This window comes from Solea solea, chromosome 4, assembly GCF_958295425.1.
Source record: "Solea solea chromosome 4, fSolSol10.1, whole genome shotgun sequence".
In the NCBI taxonomy this organism is placed as follows: Eukaryota; Metazoa; Chordata; class Actinopteri; order Pleuronectiformes; family Soleidae; genus Solea; species Solea solea.
Window position 1 is genome coordinate 17,065,357 of NC_081137.1, and position 19,278 is coordinate 17,084,634.

Here is a 19,278-nt window from a genome sequence, read left to right on the forward strand (position 1 = left end):
AACTACAATCATAATACCCACTAGCTATGGACAAATCTTAATACTTAACCAGTACCTATTGGTGTTTTTCTCAGTACTTTGTTGTTTATATATCATGAATATTTATGTGGGGTTTTTTTATTTTCCAGGAATTTAATCCAAAAAAATGCAGGGAGTTTAGCATTTAGAGTTTATTTTTATTTTTTTTTAAAGAAACATCTGGTTTCTGCAGGGTTCAATATTATTCAACACCTCATTCCGACCAGACAGCAACAGAAGACCAGAGTGGAATATATGGCCTACAATTACAGAGCTGGAATTTGGTGACATTTTTGTCAGTGTTTCTAAGTTTATAACTATAGTTGCTAGCAACAAAGCCTGGACGAGGACATTTGCATGCTATGGGTGGAAAGAGAGCAGTTTTATTGTGATATAAAAAAAAGGAGCAGTACTTTTTCTACATGACTATGTACCACGCTGGACTCAAAGTATCACATCCCACCGCTAAGTGGATCTTACACAGGTTCTCTACAGATCTGTCCAAAAGTATCAAGATGATGACCGAGCAATCTGATTCAAGGAACTCAATCATGACACCGAGTAGTAACTGAACTGCTGTTCATGAACCATATCTTAAAGCTCCAGTGTGGAACCTCTATTGCCCCCAGTCGACTTTTGAATAGTTATCAAAACACTGCGGTCTCGCCGATGTTGTTCTTTCTACTCAGCCCTCATGCAGAAAGAGAGAAAATAAAGAGCAGTGCTGTCTGTTTAAATACTCCTCATCTGCTTTGTTAAGTCAATAATGTTATTTTTTCTACACTACTTTGGTGAGTTATGTGTCTTTTACCTTTGTGCTACTTGTTCCAGAATGTATCCAGAGTTTCCAAGTTTCAGATAGATTGGTTCATGCAAGCACATAATCAGGCGGTAGTTTAGGGGATCACTGTTGGCAGAGCATGGATTTCCAAATTTGGACAATTGTGAAAAATACAATTGTGAGGTCCTACTGAGCATCCAGATTTATTTTTAGCAATAGAAACTTTTCATTGGCGCTTGCGGTCCTTATCCATAGTACAACTGTATGAAGCCGTCTTGCTTCACTCACTTCACACGTTGCCTGCCCAGTCATTTGACAATTTAAGTTTAAAATGTGTGCACTACAGCTTTAAAGTTAAGGAGCATAAAACTGGAAGAGACTGCAATAGCATGCTTCACTTTCTCGTCCAAAAAAAAAAAATGCAACCTTGCATCCCAACTCTTGTTGCCCATCTTGCCAAGCTACACCCCAAAAAACAGGAACATAAGTCGTTATCTGTGGTGAGACTGAATTTCAGTTGCACATTCCATGCAATTTTGGCTATAGTCTGTGCTTCAGAAGCATGTGTCTCTCCTGCTTGTAGTGTAGACATGCTAGATGAATGTGGTGGGCAGTTTGGTTAGTGACAGACGGGTACAACAGTCTATCATTTCATATAGTCTGAATGAAATGACCGGTTGTGTTTACTATGTTATATCTAGGGCTACAGACACCAGCTCACCCCCAGACATTGGTTATTAACTGATGGCTACGGGGAAGTTAAACAAATAAAAGAAACAAGTGTTTCACCCACAAAATTACATAACCAAGCTGAAGCTGTTGGATTTTCTACGTAGAAATATGTTTCACACATCCCTCAAACACAACTGAGCTGTCCTCTGACCATGAACATGACAAAGAGGAAGAGAGGGAGGTTATACTGTGTGTGTGTGTGCGTGTATCTGGCTGGTCTTTTGTTTCCTCCAACAAGGACAATGAGTCTGAGCGTTACATCATCCTCCACTTAGAGGGAGTGGAGAGGTCCTGTGAATGAACATGTGATGGAGGCTTTGACATCATCTCTTTGCACTCGCATGGCTCACTGTTTGCTTTGTCCACAGTGGAATCATAAGAGAGTGGAGCTAATACAACTCTCACGTCCAGAACGGCAGGCTCTCTCCATGTAATAACACAGACTCAATAATGCTATCATGCATAATGTTCACTGGGTGCTGGTGTTAGTCAGTGCTGTGCCTTTAAAGGACAGCCGTGCTGGGTGGGGTGCTGCCCAGTGCGCTCTCCGGTGTAGTGCTGCAGTTGATGGATTGGGTCCCACTGGAGATAGGGAGGGGGGAGGGGGGGGTTTCTTGGTCCTTTGTGAGTAAGGGGAGTAGAGTGGGCAGTGGAAGCATATTGCATCACGCTGCTCAGCTTGCAGGGTGGATGCAGGCAGGAAAGTGATGGAGGGATGGATAGAAATGTGGATATATGGATGGGTAAGAGCAAAGACAAAATGACAGAGCCTTTCCCTTCCCCTTTACCCCCATACAGATTGCAAACACACATCAGCTAAACGGCAATACACGGCGACTTAAAGCGACAGAGGGGGGCGTGAGTCTTCATAACACGCATGGCCGCACACATACCTTCAGCCCACCGCTGTCATTCACCCATACCCTCTATAAGTGCATGCACTGTTGTCGAGATGAGAGCGTGGACACTCCTTCACAGCTGTTAAACTCTGACTGATTGCCATGATAGATAGATACACCAACACGTCTATGCCTTTGTCTCCATTCTTCCCTCTCACGAAACACACACACCCAAGTTTATTATTGATCTATGTCTCGGAACACCAAACATCAACTCTGCTTTTGCGTCAGCCACTAAAGTTCTTGCCTCAATTCTTTTTTCCCCACTTCATGTGTGTATTTTCCTTGGTTCATTGTATCTGCGACACACACCCAGCGAATGTCTGTCTGCACATACACGTAGCCAGAGGGTCAGAGCTTTTGTGTTGAAGTGCTGCTGTCTGTCTGGCTGCGATCTTACATCTCTAGAGCCAACGCACCGAGCCCTGAAAGCAAACACACGGCAAGAAGGATGGTGTGGTGTGCATCACGTTGATGAGACACTACAAAGCCATGGCATGAGTAACTTATTTATAGCCGGCAATGTTTAAACTCAGTACTCTGCAAAAGGCAGTAAGAGTAGGAGAGATGTTAAAATATTAAGTGTAAGGTGATTAATTGCCATTAATATTTGAACCGATAAGAGACGCAATAATTAATTAACTGACAGTGTCTTGTTCCATTTCCTGTGTCTGTCATTTCTGAACCTCACATGCAGTGTAATTAAACAAACAAACAAACAAAACAAATGTGATATAAAATGAATCATAATTTTGACGAAAAAATTTGAAAATGTTAATCTCAAACCTTCAACTTCAGGACTGAGGACAGTGTCTCCTTCACTGAAAGAGGTTTTCATGTTTCAGCATTAGAAGTTGCATAATGGACCAATTTGCTTGTGATAAATCTTAATCTGACGTTCACGTGATAAGCGTAAGAGAATCTTTTCCCTCCGGGGGAAAACAAACTTTTATTATCAAACTCACTCCAGGCTGAAGTTCACACAACCAAGCAACAACCACCCAAAACATATTTTCTCATCAGACACAAAAAAGAATGATGACATAGTGTTTGGACAGAACCAGCTTGTGTGGCTTCTAACTCTCCATTAATAGTAAACCGTTCTCAAAGCTCGAACCACAGAGTTGCCTGTGCGCAACAGGATGGGACAAAGTGGCAGGTTGCAGATAAACCATATGGGAGAGAGTCGTGGTGAAGTCAATAAATTCATTTTCCTGGTGTCTAGCTGCAGAAGCCGGAGGTCATTGAAGAGAGACATGAAAGGGGGACATGAGCCAAGGGAACTGAGAATACAGAGAAAATACAGCACTGAAAAACACTCCTGACCAATCAGCAAGTTTCTAAGGAAGTGGCTCTTTATTAGACACATGTGCTTGTTAGTTTCACCTCGTAAGTGGCTACAGCTACAGCTCAATCTAAACAGCATGTGAAAAGGGTCAACAAGTTTACTTCCTGTTCAAGCAGACGTTTAAATGAGTGGCTTGATTATTCGCTGCCAGATACAGCAAGTCCATTCCATCTTCCCTCGAGCATTTTTTAATACAACACAGAGAAGGAAAATGGATCACTGCAGCATGACATACTGATGGTAGAGACAGTTTAAACAGTATACTGTGTAAATCTACTCTGCTGTCTGATGTGGAGGTAGTTTTGCCAAAGTGTTTGGCCTTCACTATTTTTTATTTTCTGTTTTTACTTTTCGAAGCATGTGGACAAAAGTTATTACTCCTGTTTTTGTAAAGGGACCTTTCTGAGACTCTTTTTCTGAAGCTCACTTGCACTTGAAGAAGAAATATGAGGGACGGCACAAATAGTTTGTTCACTTCAAAAGTTTCAACAATAACATTTCATCATTTTAACAGCCTTCAATTCATCCCTGAAATTGTTGACAGCCAACTTATTCTGAGAATCATATCTTTTTTTCCATTGATGTGACTCAGATCTGATTTTACTCGGGTCTGCATGGGCGCATAAATGTGATTCAATTCAGATTTTTTTTAAATCAGATTTGTGACACTTCAGTGTGTGGTCCTAGATTACATATATATCCAAAATGTGGCACCAAGCAACATAAGTGAGAATGGTACATATATCAAAATCCACGTGCCTTTTTTGCTGCTAGTGGCGTCATCATCATCATCATCCAACAATGGAGGAGAGCATCATCCTCTAAAACTAAATCATCCACAAATCCACTGCGACGCCTTCCATTTCTGGCCAGTCTCCCTCTTCCACAGAGTGGTCTCACAATTGAATCGGAACTGAATCAGTGAACAGAGCTAAAGCAACAATATACTAAAGTACTTGAATCAAATCTTGATTTGAAAACCTACACATCTCTCCATGCATGCGGCTCTTCAGTACAGTACAAAATCAGTACATAGTTTGTTTTGGGATCTATTTCGTATTCATCATTTACAGTTCTATACCTTTCTGATGAATGATAACTTCTTTGGATGTTCAGTCTGCACAAGATGCATAAAACAGCTGGGAGCATGCTGAGCCAAAAAGAAAGGCAGACAAGCTCACACTGATGAGAGCTGCAGAGTTCGCTGCTTCGGAGTATCCGCCAAAAGGAGCCAAGTTGTTTTCACAGATACTATATGGTCATTAATTACTTACTCTTCAAAACGACGACACAAGAGCCTCGATTGTGTGTGCACGATTTGTGAAAACTTCCTGAATGCATAACAATCCCCCAATGACACACTTTTGTATTATGAGTAAAACCAACTCCGAGCCAAAGTAAAACCACTTCCACTGATGACATAATTTTTTTTTTGTTATGTCTCTGTCTGCATCACCGAACACCCATGGCAACACGTAAGAGATCCAGAGCATATGGTAAAGCTGTCAGTCAACGACATCGACTTCCTGTTTATTACTGCCGTTCGCCTTTCACTCCTTCCTATTTATTCATCAACAAACAGCCGGACCTCACAAGCTCACAAGCTCCTCTTTGTGGAGTTCAGGCTCCTGATTGGACAAAGTGTTGTGAGATACAGGGAAATTTTCTCCAATATTTATTCTCAGATCTTATTTAGAATGTGTTTTCTGTGATCGGACTGCGATAGGATAGCACTTCACCACATGCACTTACACCTGGTGTTAACATGCGTCTCCGATGTCCCCATCAAGATCCGATTGCTATCTGATCACGGTCGTCCCTCCCTTACATCACCCCCTCTCTTCTTCTGTGAAGATTTCCTGCAGCAGACTACAGCGTCACATCATGTACAACAACAACTATGTAAGCCATACGGTTTTCAACAACCGTAAAACCGACAATACAGAGGAGACTGTGCAGTTATGTTGCTGCTTTCTCATTTGCTCGGATTTCCATCCATACACCTTCTACCGGTTTATCCTCCACATCACAGGGGGTCGTGCCAATCTCAGCTGACATAGGGCGAAAGACGAGGTACACCCTGGACAGTTCACAGGGCCACATAGAGACAAACAATCATCCACTCACACCTATGGTCAGTTTAGAGTGTCCAATTTGCCTAATCCTCTAATCTGCATGTCTTTGGACTGTGGGAGGAAACTGGAGATCCCGGAGAAAATCCCTACATATCTCCACTCCAAGTAAATGTTGCTCTTCTTGGAGATGCATCAGACACTCAATCCATCTAGAGTGTATACACATCTGTACTTATAAGTGGTCAGGTGCTATCCGATTGCAATCTGATCACAGAAAACACATTTTAATGCCAAGTGTAAAGGGGAACTGAGAGACGCAAGTCACTGAAAAAACACTCTAGATTCAAGTGTAACCAAACTCCATCTTCCGCAGCTCACTCCACCCCAATGCCAAAGAAGTGGGCTGACACCTGAGTGAGAGAGAGAGAGAGGAGGAGGAGGAGGGAGAGTGCAGAGCAGTGTGGGAGCATGGTGTGGCAGCGAAACCTGACACTGAGTGTGAGCCGCAGCTGCTCACACCGTGCTTCACATGGTGGAGAGAGAAAGGTGACAGAGCAACAGCTCCTGCGTTAAAAAAAGAGAGAAAGTAGTCTGGGACAATGAGCCTCGCACTGATGAAAGAGTGTACCAGCCAAGCAAGAGTGGACTAAGAAAAGGGTGGTTCAGTGGTATTTCACATTTCACTGACAGTGGTTTTCATAGTTTGTCTGCATTAGTAATATGCTGCTATCATGGATCTGGATTCATCATTTATCACAGAAGTAATGATAGCGATTAAGCCAAAGTGAAAAGGTTCATCCTGAGGGGAAAAGGACAGTCTACATAAATTTATAGGATTCATCCTCCTAGGAAATTTGTTAAATAGTTCATCACTACTCTGACAATCTACAATAAGTAATACATCAGACCATCTGATATTGGGGGTATTTAAAGTCACAGTTAATTGTTCGACAGGGAAATCAAAAGACTATATAAATCAAAAGCTATTTATTCAGACATATACAGTCTAATTATATACACTTACACTGCATTACACTGTCGACTCACACCCACAAATGCACACACAAAGTGTCGCATTCACACCGAGTGTGTGAATAGCATGTAACATATGTCATTTAAACACATTTTACCTGAAATCACCATAAAATAACATGTCTGCATTCACAGGGATGGAGCTGAACTGCTGCCAGAGATTCAGCCGATAAGACTGCAAGAAGAACTCAGTGACAAATTGTCCTTCATAAAAAAAAAAAGAATCTCCCATTTAAATTGACATTTACCTGTTCAGCTTATTTCATTCATTATCTACAGCTTAACCTTCGAGGGAGGGGGGGAGCTGCAAAGCGACAGTACAGTCAGCTGGTCAGACGACACTGACTGCATTATATTGTTGTTCATTATAGTGATGGCTGATCAATTCACCTCATTCTCACCAGCCACTCAGAGCATCATCCAGCACTTAAGAATGAATTATACTCAAATGAATTCACTGATGTCATTGTCGGCGAGGAACAGACCTGACATCAACAACCTCCTCTGCCAAAAAGAACCTGCCTGTTTCCAGTCAAACATTATTTAATATTCCAGAGTCATGAGACAAAAAACTGCCACACAAGAGCTGCTCTGTATGCAGGAACACTCTTTCTTGGACTTCAGTGACTAATGTTTCCACAACAAAACCCTGCCTGACTCAACTTCTCCTTTGGCAGGGCTTTTTTTTATTTATTTTTTTTATTATGGAAATGAAATAATTTGTCTTAGAGCAGAAGGCCCGGTCTGAACCCAAGTCCTCAGCGTGATCTCAGTCCAGTGCTCTGCACACACAAACGCACAGTCTGTGAGGATTACTGATTCATTAAAGAATGAATTCAGTGGCGTAACTTCATGTGAAATTTAAATTCTTAACTTCTTAAGAAATGACAAACAACACGACTGCACAACAAATTGCTTTGTGCGCATCTGTGACAAACGTGACAGACGCATCAGTCAAATGAGCACCGTGATAAATATGAACATTCAATACGAGGAAACCGCTCTCCGAATGCTTAACTCGGCAGCAGCGTTTTTAATTCATCACTCAGTCGAGTATTTACATCACGTCAGAATTCTTTGGACCGACAAAAATCAAAAATGAAAAAAGAATACACTTGTGATGAGCTCGTTAAACAAGCAAACATGTTTGGTTTGACTGAGATGAGATTATACATAAAATATAAAGAGTCCGAGTGACAGTGGGAACAAACAGAGAATAAAGAGCCCTTTTAATGAAGACAGAAAGAACGCGAGTTAAGTCGAAGTTGAGGAGGGAGCTGCACTGAATACCGAAACCAAACGGCAGCAAACACCCAAGCAAAACAAAGAGGCAGGGCTGGTTGAAAGCAACAGGGACGCCACAAAGGGTGAGACAGTGGAGCTGCCCTGTGGCAGCGAGAGCAGCCAGCACACACAGCTGGGATAACAAAAGATGCAGCAATCTCCCAAGAGCAGTTCATATTGGCCCGAGATTCTGTTATGCATGCTGTTAATGGACGGATAGATTATGTGGTGTAACCGGAGCTGCATCAACAAACAGCCTGCAGGTGAGGCAGATGGACACACACGCTCTCGCTCTACTGCTGCACACGTCGTAAACTAAGCTGACTGCTGACCCCTTCTGGATCCCTAACATAATGACAAAGCCTTGGAAACGGTTGTATTCACAGTATAATGATGAGACCAATTTAACAAGAACGGACCGTTCACAGTAAAGCAAAGGCTACCCAACACCTTGAGGCTGTGGGGTTTAAAAACGTATTAAAATGTGGACAAACAAATACTGACCTAAGCCACACAGACACTGGATCTTACAATTCCCAAAACACAGCTTAGGAAGGGGTTTTATCAGATCCTCCTAAAAGGTTACTTCATTCACAACTCACTCATTCAGTCTGTAAACCAGGCTTTCTGACAGAGATCGCAAATCCTGAACTCAGAAGCCAAGATAAGCCTGTAGATGCAAGAGCCACAGACACGATATAGTTATCGCCACGTGTTGAGTAGTGCCTCTCTAATTTACTAACGATGTTAAGCTTTACATTTATATATTTGTATATATAACACAATAAATAATTAAGCTATGGAAATATATTATAAAATGCATGAGGTCTTTCCTTGGAAAAAAATAAAATAATTAGGTGAGAAGCACATTAGTGTACAGTGGAAATAATAATAACGTGTCATGTACGATGTAGACGGGTAGGAAAACAGGTGGTGATACGAGAACTGAAATATAAGACATTCAATAAGACTTGCCTTTTCTCAAAGGCATTACATTTGATTGTTTTTGTGTGTAGGTGGAGGACAGAAAAAAAAACAAAACAAGAATGACAACAACTACATTAAGTTATATCAAAGGTCCTAGTGGCTAACAGAGCTATTTTGATTTCAAATGGGGGGGAAAACTGATTCTCAGGTTCAAAACACATTTAAGACTCTAACAACAAGACTCTAAAATGGTAAGGTGTCACAAAAGTGCAGAAAGAACAGTTGAGGATGTCGGTGTTAGGCTAGGGACTCTACTGCAGTGGTCTGTGGCTCTTTCAGTCAAGATGACAACAGGTAAACAAGCCAGCAAACACAAGAATTCTAGGCAAATTTGACCAATCCTGTAGCGTGCGAAGCTGAAACAAATGAGGATGAGCTGTAGCTGACGGGGGTATTTATGAAAATAATACCAAACATATGCAAATCAACAAGAATTTCCAACAGATACCAACAGCCCCAACAAATAAATAAATTATAAACCTGCTCATCACGAACTGGAAGAGACATGTGAGTCATATTCCTGTTTACATAAGAATCTTCCACTTTCGTACCCAACACTGCAGGGGAATACCTAGTGAGAGCAAAACACACACTGCTCTAAGGGCCATCAACCCAGACCCAGTGTGATTTCTTCATCATCTAGGATTCACATTTTAACTTGACAAAAAAGTGAAGTAATTGTGGGAGACGGACGTTACCTGAATTGTGCCAAAGTCCACGTTTTCATAGTGGAAGTGAGCACACTCAGCCAGTTTGGGGAAGTGGCCCTTGGTGAAGCAAAGTCTGAAAACATAACACACATGCTCATTTTAGTTAGCTGGTTAGTTCTCCACCTGTTGCTCAAGATTGACATTCGTGTGCGAGTGTGCACGACAAGTACAAGCAAACCGAGGGAGTGAAAGGAGGAGGAAGACACAGAAGAAATAGACCCAAGGAATGGCAGGAACTCGAGCCAGAAACAGGCACTCAACTGTCAGTTAATTGCAATAGAGATGTACAGAAAGAAGGAGAGGTGTGTGAGAGGTGAAGGAGACAGGCAGAGACAGGTGTGTGTGTGCGTATGTGTGTGCGTGAACTCACTTCTTGACATTTTTGACCTTCATGCTGGCTGTGCTGCTGCTGCACGAGCGCATGAGGGGCTCACTCCGCAGCTCAGGGATCTCGGCACTCCTCGCCTACAACACATAAATACACACGTTAACATCAGGGATGCGGCTGATGATGCACACAAATAAATCTCTGCCACACTTCCACTGCTTGACAGTTTTCCATTTGGGTTTTGCACGGCGGCATCAGTCAAACGACCAACAGGCTTTTAACTTCTAGCACATTCAGTCCATCGGTTGTAAATGTGAGTGAGGGCCAAGTGTTATTTTCTATGGAACTCTTTTAGGCAAAGATAAAATCGTTTCACCTTACCGTGTGTTAGTATCTTTGGAATAAATTGAACCTAAGGCAAGGAGTGCGTGTTGAGTTGACATGATGACAGCAAAAACTTTGGATTTAATACCAACACTGACAAGGTGGATGCTGTAATGTAGATCCGATCAGTGGGCGTCAGCTGTCACGCCCGACAGATACCTGATGCAGCAGATTGTGTGGGAGCATCTCTACTGCAAGGTCTTTCCAAGTCACGCTATTAAACAAACAGGCTTCAAATAATGGGTGTGCAGAGCAATGATCGTGGCTTTAAGCTGTAAATACAAACCCAATAATTGAAAAAAAAAAAAAAAATGGACAAATAAGCTTGTAGTTAACACCGGCACATGTTGACATGTTGGTGCTGCTGAAACACATCTATGGCTCCAACCACAGCACTGCATCAACTATCAGCCATGCTCACTTGCTTCATTTGGAACACATTCAGCTGAAAACACAACTGTGGTCAACAAAACACTAATTAGTAACTCACTCAGACATTCTCCCGCTGTGCACGTCCCTTGAACAAAAATTTAGTGTCATCTGATCCCGGCATAAGTCCGGACAATGTTAATGAACCCAATTCTGCGGACATTATTCAGAGTTCATCTATGAGAATAGCTTAAGTCAAGGTGGACCTGTGACTCCACAGCCAGACGGTCAGTGACAGGAAAGGTAGTATGCAGATCAGGTCAGACTTTACAGTCTCCACCACCTCTATTTTAGGTGAAAACTTCACATTGCTGACAGAGGAAGACATGAGGCAGCAGATGTTTCAAATCAACAGTCATTTTATTTGACAGTAAAGTCGTTTTGGCAATCTACTAGGGGACACTCTGCCTTTAGTCTCTCTTTCTCTCTTTTTAGCAGAACAGATTGTGGCATACACAGCAAAGAGGAAGCAAACCTGAGACCTGAAGCCTCAGAACATGGAGAACCTCCTCTACCAGGTGAACTACAGGGAGCTTCAGTTTAATTTCACCTTCAAAAGATTTCAGTTTTTGATATACTTAAACCAATCCAGTAAAAGACTGGGACGCCCCTCCTGCTCTAGCAGGGGCCTGCTGTGTTTGAGTTTTCCCAGGTTCTTGTCTGCCTGTTGTTTCTTTGGCAGGTGTGTGGGTGGGGTTTATTAACACAGCTGGAGCACCTGGCCAGTGTCTCCCTGTTGTGCCTAGGATCTGGCAGTCACACTCACTCACTGACTCACTGACCATCTAACCCCAATGCACCGTGTTAACTCTTTAGTTATATTTAGTATGAATGATGTGTTGCTTAAATATTATTCATCGAAATCTGCAAAACCTTTAATTTTTTTTAGATAAAAAATAAACTGTCTGACTCCTGTTTTTTGTCATGGCTCATCAGTGTGAAATAAATAGAATTATTGATAATTAAACGACTGTCAATTGCAGCCATAATATCTATTGGAGTCAACTCAAACTTTGGTTTGTGTGACTTTCATTTATTATTAAGCAATAATGTCAGAAAATGCTGAAAAATATTGATCAGTGTTTGTCAAACATGGAAATGACGATGCTCTCAAATGTCTTGTTTTGTCCACAAACCAAAATTAGTTTTAACGATTTCTTTGTAATGTGGAGCAAAGAAACCAGAAAATATTCACATTAAAGAAGCTGAAAAATCACAGAAACTGGTTTTAATTCTTTTGAATACACTCAAACCGAATTATCGGTTATCAAAATAGTTGACGATTGATTTAGTAATCGATTAGTAATCGATTAATCGAGTAATTGTTTCAGCCCGACTTTAGTTTCAACTGCAGAGAATGAAATGTGGTTTTGTCCCACTGTTCTTTGCTCTGTGGTCAACTCAGATTATCATCTATCCTGGTTTAGTGATTCTCATCACTTCTTGAGACCATCATATATAATACATAATGCATGTTATTCTAGTATAATGTCCCTCTTGAATCAAATATTGAACAAAGAATAACAGACACGCTGAATTAAAAGCTCATCCTCTGGTATCAATATTCATTAGTCTGCTGAGATTATTGTTTCCCTTTCTCGCTCACTCTCTCTCTCTCAGGCCCAATTCAAGTAAGCAAATGCAATAGGGCTACAACCACACACCGACCACGGGTGGCTCTGCATGTTACCATGGAGACGGCCTCATTTTCAGCATGCTGTTGATGCAATAAGCAGAGCCCGAACCGAAGATGGGAGCAAAGGAAATAATGAATGATGCTGTCTGGTGAATGGAATGGAAGCGTTGATACGGGAGCACACAGATGGCAGGTAGATGACTATCTATGCAGAGAGTGAGGAGTAGAGTAGCTTCGGGACGTAAACAGTCCTCTGCATTAAACATGAGTGCGCGATAGTGTTTCAGAAGCCGAGGAGACACAGTTTCAGGCACAGCTAATCAATCGGGAAAAGCAGATAAGACAGTGATGGACAAGCCGATCGGCGGGCTGTTATCAGAGGATCTGAGGTGTCACGACCGACACTTAAGCTGAGCTGTGATAAAGGCAGGACATGTATGATGAAAGCATCAACATCACTACAGGCTTTCCGAGTCTGTGTGTGTGTGTGTGTGTGTCTCACCATGGCGCTGATGGTCTCCTCCCAGTCTGGTCTTTCTCTGGGATGGATGTAAGCCAGTTCGGGCACAATATCGTCGTCCTCCAGGTGACGTCCAGGCCTTAGACCCCTACAGAAACACAAACAAACACACACTTAGAACAAACTTATACTTTCACTTGCACGATCTGTGGCAACATGCCTTGAAGGTCCACACCTCAGAGACTGGGATTATGTGAGTAATTATAACGAATGATTCACAAAATTGACGAACATAAATCATTTGTTCACAACACTTGTACTCCGTCTCTCCAGTCTGCAGTTGAAGTGGACTAAAATATTTTAAATAAAATACACAAACCATGTAGATGAAACGAAATGGGATTGTACTGACCTCGCTGCATTCATCGAGTTTCACAGAACAAAAATGTGTGATGTGTTTATTAAATGATATTGACAAATATTGGCCCAATTAATCCCTATATCATGGAATTAAAAAAGTCATGGTATCACAACCACGAAAATGTTCCGTCACGCCATGCAATAGGTATAATGACTCATCAAGAATAGAGTACAGATGTCACTCAGGTTATGGTTAGTAACACAACCCCTCCTCCTACAGTTGGTGCATGCAGTCTGCCAAGCTGTGTTTTAGATGGCAGGATCGCTGACATAGTTTTGCTTATCATACCGTCAGAATCTCACACTGTCCCATGTCTAACTTGGTCGTACATGAAGCCGGCAACCTATGCTGAAGGTGTCACAACACTAAATCTAATGTCATTATTAATAACTAATATTCAAAATTCACTCCATCACAAACAAAGGGTGATAAGATGGCAATACATTTGCGTTAATGCTGCCTTCACGTAGCTGGGAGTTCTGCATACACAGGGAGCCCAGTGACTTCAAAAATTGCTCCTCAGTCCATAGAGGATGTGAAAAGAAGTGAAGGAAATGAAACCGCTTTACACAGCAGCAGTTCATGAAGCTCACACACACACTGTGCATCCTGAATGCAGCAGTGCGTCGAGTAAAGTAGATTAGACACTACAATAGATACCAGAGCTTTGTTTTGGTGAAGATAATCGTTATAGATATCGTTATAGATCAGCTGCTGGACAACAGCAGACACAGAAACTCTGCATAGAGATACCATATTTCCAAAGGCAGAGTCCCGGGTGTTAAGACGCAGGGAAGCAAAGTTTAGTCAAGTCTATCTGCACTCCTTAGTCTCCTAATCCCTCCCACACAACTTCTCATGACACCTACTTCATCATTCTGTCAAATCATGCCACTTTTACTCAGCCTAACACAACAGTTTCACATAAGACAAATGGCAGTCGAAGCCCGAGAGTGGGCCACTGTCTGTAGTGATAACTTTACCACATACGCCACACTCACACTTGGGATTAACATCTGTCCTTAGAGATCTCATCAGCACCAATCATGACTGTTCACATCTGGTGTTAAAATGTGTTCCGTCACCACTGAATTTCTTCTCATTATTTTTTTTTTTTTTTTATATGAACACCTGGTTATTTTAAGGCTGAGCTGATTTACTTTGTGTATGTATGGGCAGAGCAGAGATGGTGAAAGATGTGGCGAGTGAGAAAATCCATCAGACAGACAGACGGTTCATGGACGACAGAAAGCATTCAAATATATCTACACACCAAATGTGTTTTTTTCCCAAATGAAATCATACTTCATGGCTGCAGAAAAACATGCCATGCACAATTTTGAATCCGTAAATGTCAATTGTTTATCTAATGACACAGGAGAGCAGTGAGTCATCTTCTTCTAAGAGGTAGTTTCTCTGCCTGAATGTAGTGAGCGATGAGAAATAACTGACATATTCCTTAGCCACTGCCACCCCTAATGACATGCTTGAGGCGCTCACTCACCAAAGAAAGTCTGAGAACGACTGACAGCATGAAGCACTGTCAGATGCACAGTGCAAGGCCACGCTTCCACACTGCATTTCCCTCGCCAAGTATCACCTCCTCTGTTCAGAAGTGCAGTGCAAGCTGACATTCCCAGCATTCCTCGGCAAGGAGGCATGTCTGGAGAAAGGACCTGCTCCTTGCAGCACCTGCTCCAAAACACCCAGCAACAAGACAAGTGCGCTTCAAGCCGGTGTTAAGGAGCACTAAAGTGCGAGAGGAGTGGAATGTTTCTTCGCTCCAGTCAGAAACAGGCGTGAAGGCCGTCTATTTAACGTGGTGGGAGTGTTTCCATCGCCACTATTTCCCCAACATCTTCTCAATTTTGGTGCATAAAAACAACAGAAGCTACATTTTGCTCTAAAGAGAGGGAAAGGTATGGAAGCCGCTCAACTTCTCCCGTCTCTGCCGTTACGCGTCCCCACCGCAGAATGTCAACAACATGTGCTCAGCAGCAAAGAGAAACATGCACCAATATTTCAACACAGCTGTCTCAGGCTGGCTAAATTAGCACAGAGGCCTTTTTAAAGCTCACACAAACCAACACAGTATTTATTGAGCTGCATATTTGTTTTAACTGGGTCAGAATTATTTGGTGCACAAATCATTTTGGATTACATTAAATCATTACAGCATTCATGAGTGCAGTCTAAGGATTGAGGAGTTTCTCATACAATAGCTCCTGATGCCTCAATGTTCACGCATATTCAGCAGCAGCTTCTGTCCTTGGTCTTTATGCACTGAAATTCTGCGATTGTCTGAGTTTGTTTTTTTTTTTCAAAATATGAAATACTGCAGATTGTGAACGATTGTGAAACACTAACCACTACTGCACCCCCAGTTAACCTGCAGATTGTGGAACCTTCCAGAACAGTTTCATCTTGTGTTTGCTTTTCAGCCTCGCAAACTGTCCTCACTTTTTCCAAGTGTGTTGCAGCTGTTCTGTCTTGCATATTTCAGTTTTTATTATATTTTGATTAAAACGGACTAACATTCAAAATAAACTTGGCTGATGATTTCATTTGTTTTTATCGTGAGTTCCTGCTTTTGTACGATGGACATCTGCCAAAACAACCCTCCCCACAGTGAAAAGAAAAGCCCTGCACTGCCACTGCATCAGACCAACATATCCGTACATCAGAACCCATAACCACATGTTGACCACAAGGCCAGGGATAAAGGAAGAGGTTGTGGAATGTAAACACCACCACTTCTCCGAAGAGCCACAAGGACATGACCCACAACCACGGAGTCAATGAACATCCCTCCCAAAATCACCACCTTCGTTTGGAAGAAAATGGCTGAATGTGATGATACAGGGGCGCCAAAATACTCAGTCTGACCACTCTGAAATGTTTAAACCATGAGGGGAAGACGACAAGGAAATGATAGAGAGGGAAAAGGCCAGGTAAGCACCGAGGCTGCTACAGCCCATGTCCTTCAAATTACAAAACACGGCGAAAGTCAAGTTCTGTCAGAGCTGAAAAGAAATGGCTGAGTCCTTGTTACATCCATGTTCCATTAGATTTGTTAGTATAAGTATTACTCAATCACTTTGTTGATACACATCCAAAAAATACATGTATCTAAAAAGAACAATAGTACGACCCAGATGGTCAACGATCAAAACGGAAGACTACGTCCACTTTTTATTTATGATCTGTGAATGGACTTGGCACCGAGTCTGATTCTGTTTGACACTTATCTCCGTTACAATAGGTGTTTAGAAAGAAAGCCTGTATCTTATAAGTTTCAATTTTTCCACAGTCAGTCAGTTTAAAGCTTAAAAACAGGACAAATCCATTCAGGGGAGCAGACATGAATTAAACCTGCCAGATGAAGGCATTAAGCTCTGCCAGTTTGGGTGGCTGAGATGAATGTTTATAAGAGCGACACTTAAGAAGAGCATAGCATGTGTTTATGTACTGGACTGAGCACACATAGACGCATGCCACTTTTAGAGGTGCCAATAATACTCACCAGAGAGTATCATGGCACTGGCCTGATGAAGGATATTTCCAGCGAGTGGTGACGGAGGCTGAAGAAGTGGATGAAAGACTGAATGCTCAGCTCTATAAGAATTAAACGGCTCAATTCAAAGTGGGTTTTTATTTGTAGTGAATAATTTATCCACAGAGAATATACATTTAAATGACTCTCTGTAAACATGTTGCTACAAGAACTAAACAGTTCACATTGACAGGTGCAATTAGTCCTTAAGGAGTATCGAGTAGTGAATGTAAATGTGATGCGAAAGTACAATCACACCCTTATCTATCAAAGGCACATAAATGGCATCAACGGCACAGAGAGATAAAGTAATACTATGATTTTTAAATTAAAATTTGGTGTACGATGATTTGGCTTTTTTTTAAGTAGCTGTGTAACTAACCAGAATAATGTGCAGTGAGCAAGTCATATAACCTTGACAGGGTTCTATAATAAGAAACTTTGTACAATGTGATATATTTTTTTTTCTGACAGGTTAAATCTAAAATGACCCTGGCCTCAGTAATGAAGGTTTGCGATAATTCTGCACTTCACTGGTCAGGAAAATTGTAACTAAAATAATTCCTCTAACCACTGAGCTGGACTTTAAGAGTAAACAGGCTGGAATGATAAGAGCAAGCGTATGACTCATCACCGTGAGTCCTATATGCTCTGGGTTTTATTATTAGCCTGTACTGAATGCAATAAAAGGTCTATAGTGGAACATACACGTATTTCATTTCCAATGCACAAAAAAAAAACAAACTTAAAGAGAAAAACAAAACACAGAAGGTTTTAGTAAGCGTTGCACAAGATGCAACATGTTTTGGATCACGAGCACCTTCTATCCCACATATGGCACAAGACAAGGAGTCTGTTGTGCAACTAATTGTACACATATTTACATGATAACTAACTAAGTAAATTGTTGTCAAGAGATGAACCTGGTCACATTATTTATCTGTGCAAGTAAGATGTGGGATCTTCGGTTTACCGTGTTACGCTGCAGCTGTTTCCCCACCTACCTCTTGAAATAGATTTGCTGTGTATGCACCAGTTTTTTTGAGATTTCTTATTTAAAATAAGAATAACATTTTTATTTTTCACTTCCATTTGATCCTTGGCCTCCTTTATTTTTGCCTCATCTGAGTGGAGTGGTAAACTGAATTGTGCAGATTGAAGCAAAAATTGTAATTCTGTCAATTTATTCCAAAGTGCACAGAAAGCCAAAGTCGGTGCTCCCAACCTGCACAGACAGCCAAACAGGACGCAGGGACACACATACGTGAGTGTCATTTCATATTTTATAGTGAATGAAAGTTGGAAATGTGGCCAGAACCAGGTTTCAAAAAGCTAATGAAAGTGGTTGCCTCTTTATAAAAGCCACGTCTCTGCTTTATGCATAATTCAGGAGAAAAGTGAAAGAGCAGCTTTACGCACATTAGCACCACCACTGATGGCAGAGCCTTCCATTAACTTAATAATCGTGAACGTTGCATTATCCGAAGAGAGGCAAACTATTGATTCAAAAATAAATAATTGTTGATAGCATTTAAGTATGACATGCTGCATGATTTAAAGCTCAAATAAATAAATGTGCACACTTGTACACAAAAGAGGTTTCGTTAAAACATACAGATGCGTTTTCTTCCTTATTATTGGTTATACAATAGTGGTGAATGGATTTATTCAGTAATTTGGGGAACAAGTTAAAAATGTTCCTTGCTTGAGAAATGTTTTAAATTTCCTGAAATATGGAGAAATGTTGCAGTGTTTTCTCCACATAACTTTATATGGCTGGTGCATGATGTAACGCTGTGCAAAAAAACAACAAAATAATGTATCATTTCATATTTTTGCTTTGTCATTTATTGCGTTATGCAGCAAGTTCCTCACAGCTACCTTCTTTTTTTTTGGACAGCACTTTGTTTCCTTTCCACATGGATGAAAGCAACATGACGGCAACAGATGACAGAACACTGGAATTCTGAACGGAAGGAGGACTCTTGACAAGCCAAGACAAAACCATAGGGTGCATGCAAAAGAAGTTTCTCTTGTTACAGGATGTGGTTTGGATGTGGGAAGTCGGACGTGGACCGCGGAACGGTATTTTTTGCATATTATGCCACACAGCAGTTCCCACAAAACAGACTCAAAACCCCACTGACCGCTTTTGCCAGCTATGCGATGTCATGTCAAACAGAGTCTGAAGGAAGAGAGAC

The 19,278-nt window shown here is 41.5% G+C and overlaps 1 protein-coding gene across 4 annotated transcripts in view; it reads right to left on the minus strand.

The window, feature by feature from the left end:
• arhgap32b (Rho GTPase activating protein 32b) overlaps positions 1-19,278 on the minus strand; it is a 96,290-nt gene that overhangs the window by 48,728 nt on the left and 28,284 nt on the right. For all 4 annotated transcript variants that reach the window (XM_058626901.1, XM_058626902.1, XM_058626900.1 and 1 more), the window contains 3 exons: positions 13,146-13,251; positions 10,237-10,331; positions 9,855-9,939 (listed from right to left, as the gene is read on the minus strand). In XM_058626901.1, the coding sequence (XP_058482884.1) occupies positions 9,855-9,939; positions 10,237-10,331; positions 13,146-13,251 (286 nt within the window). The remainder of the gene's footprint in view (positions 1-9,854; positions 9,940-10,236; positions 10,332-13,145; positions 13,252-19,278) is intronic.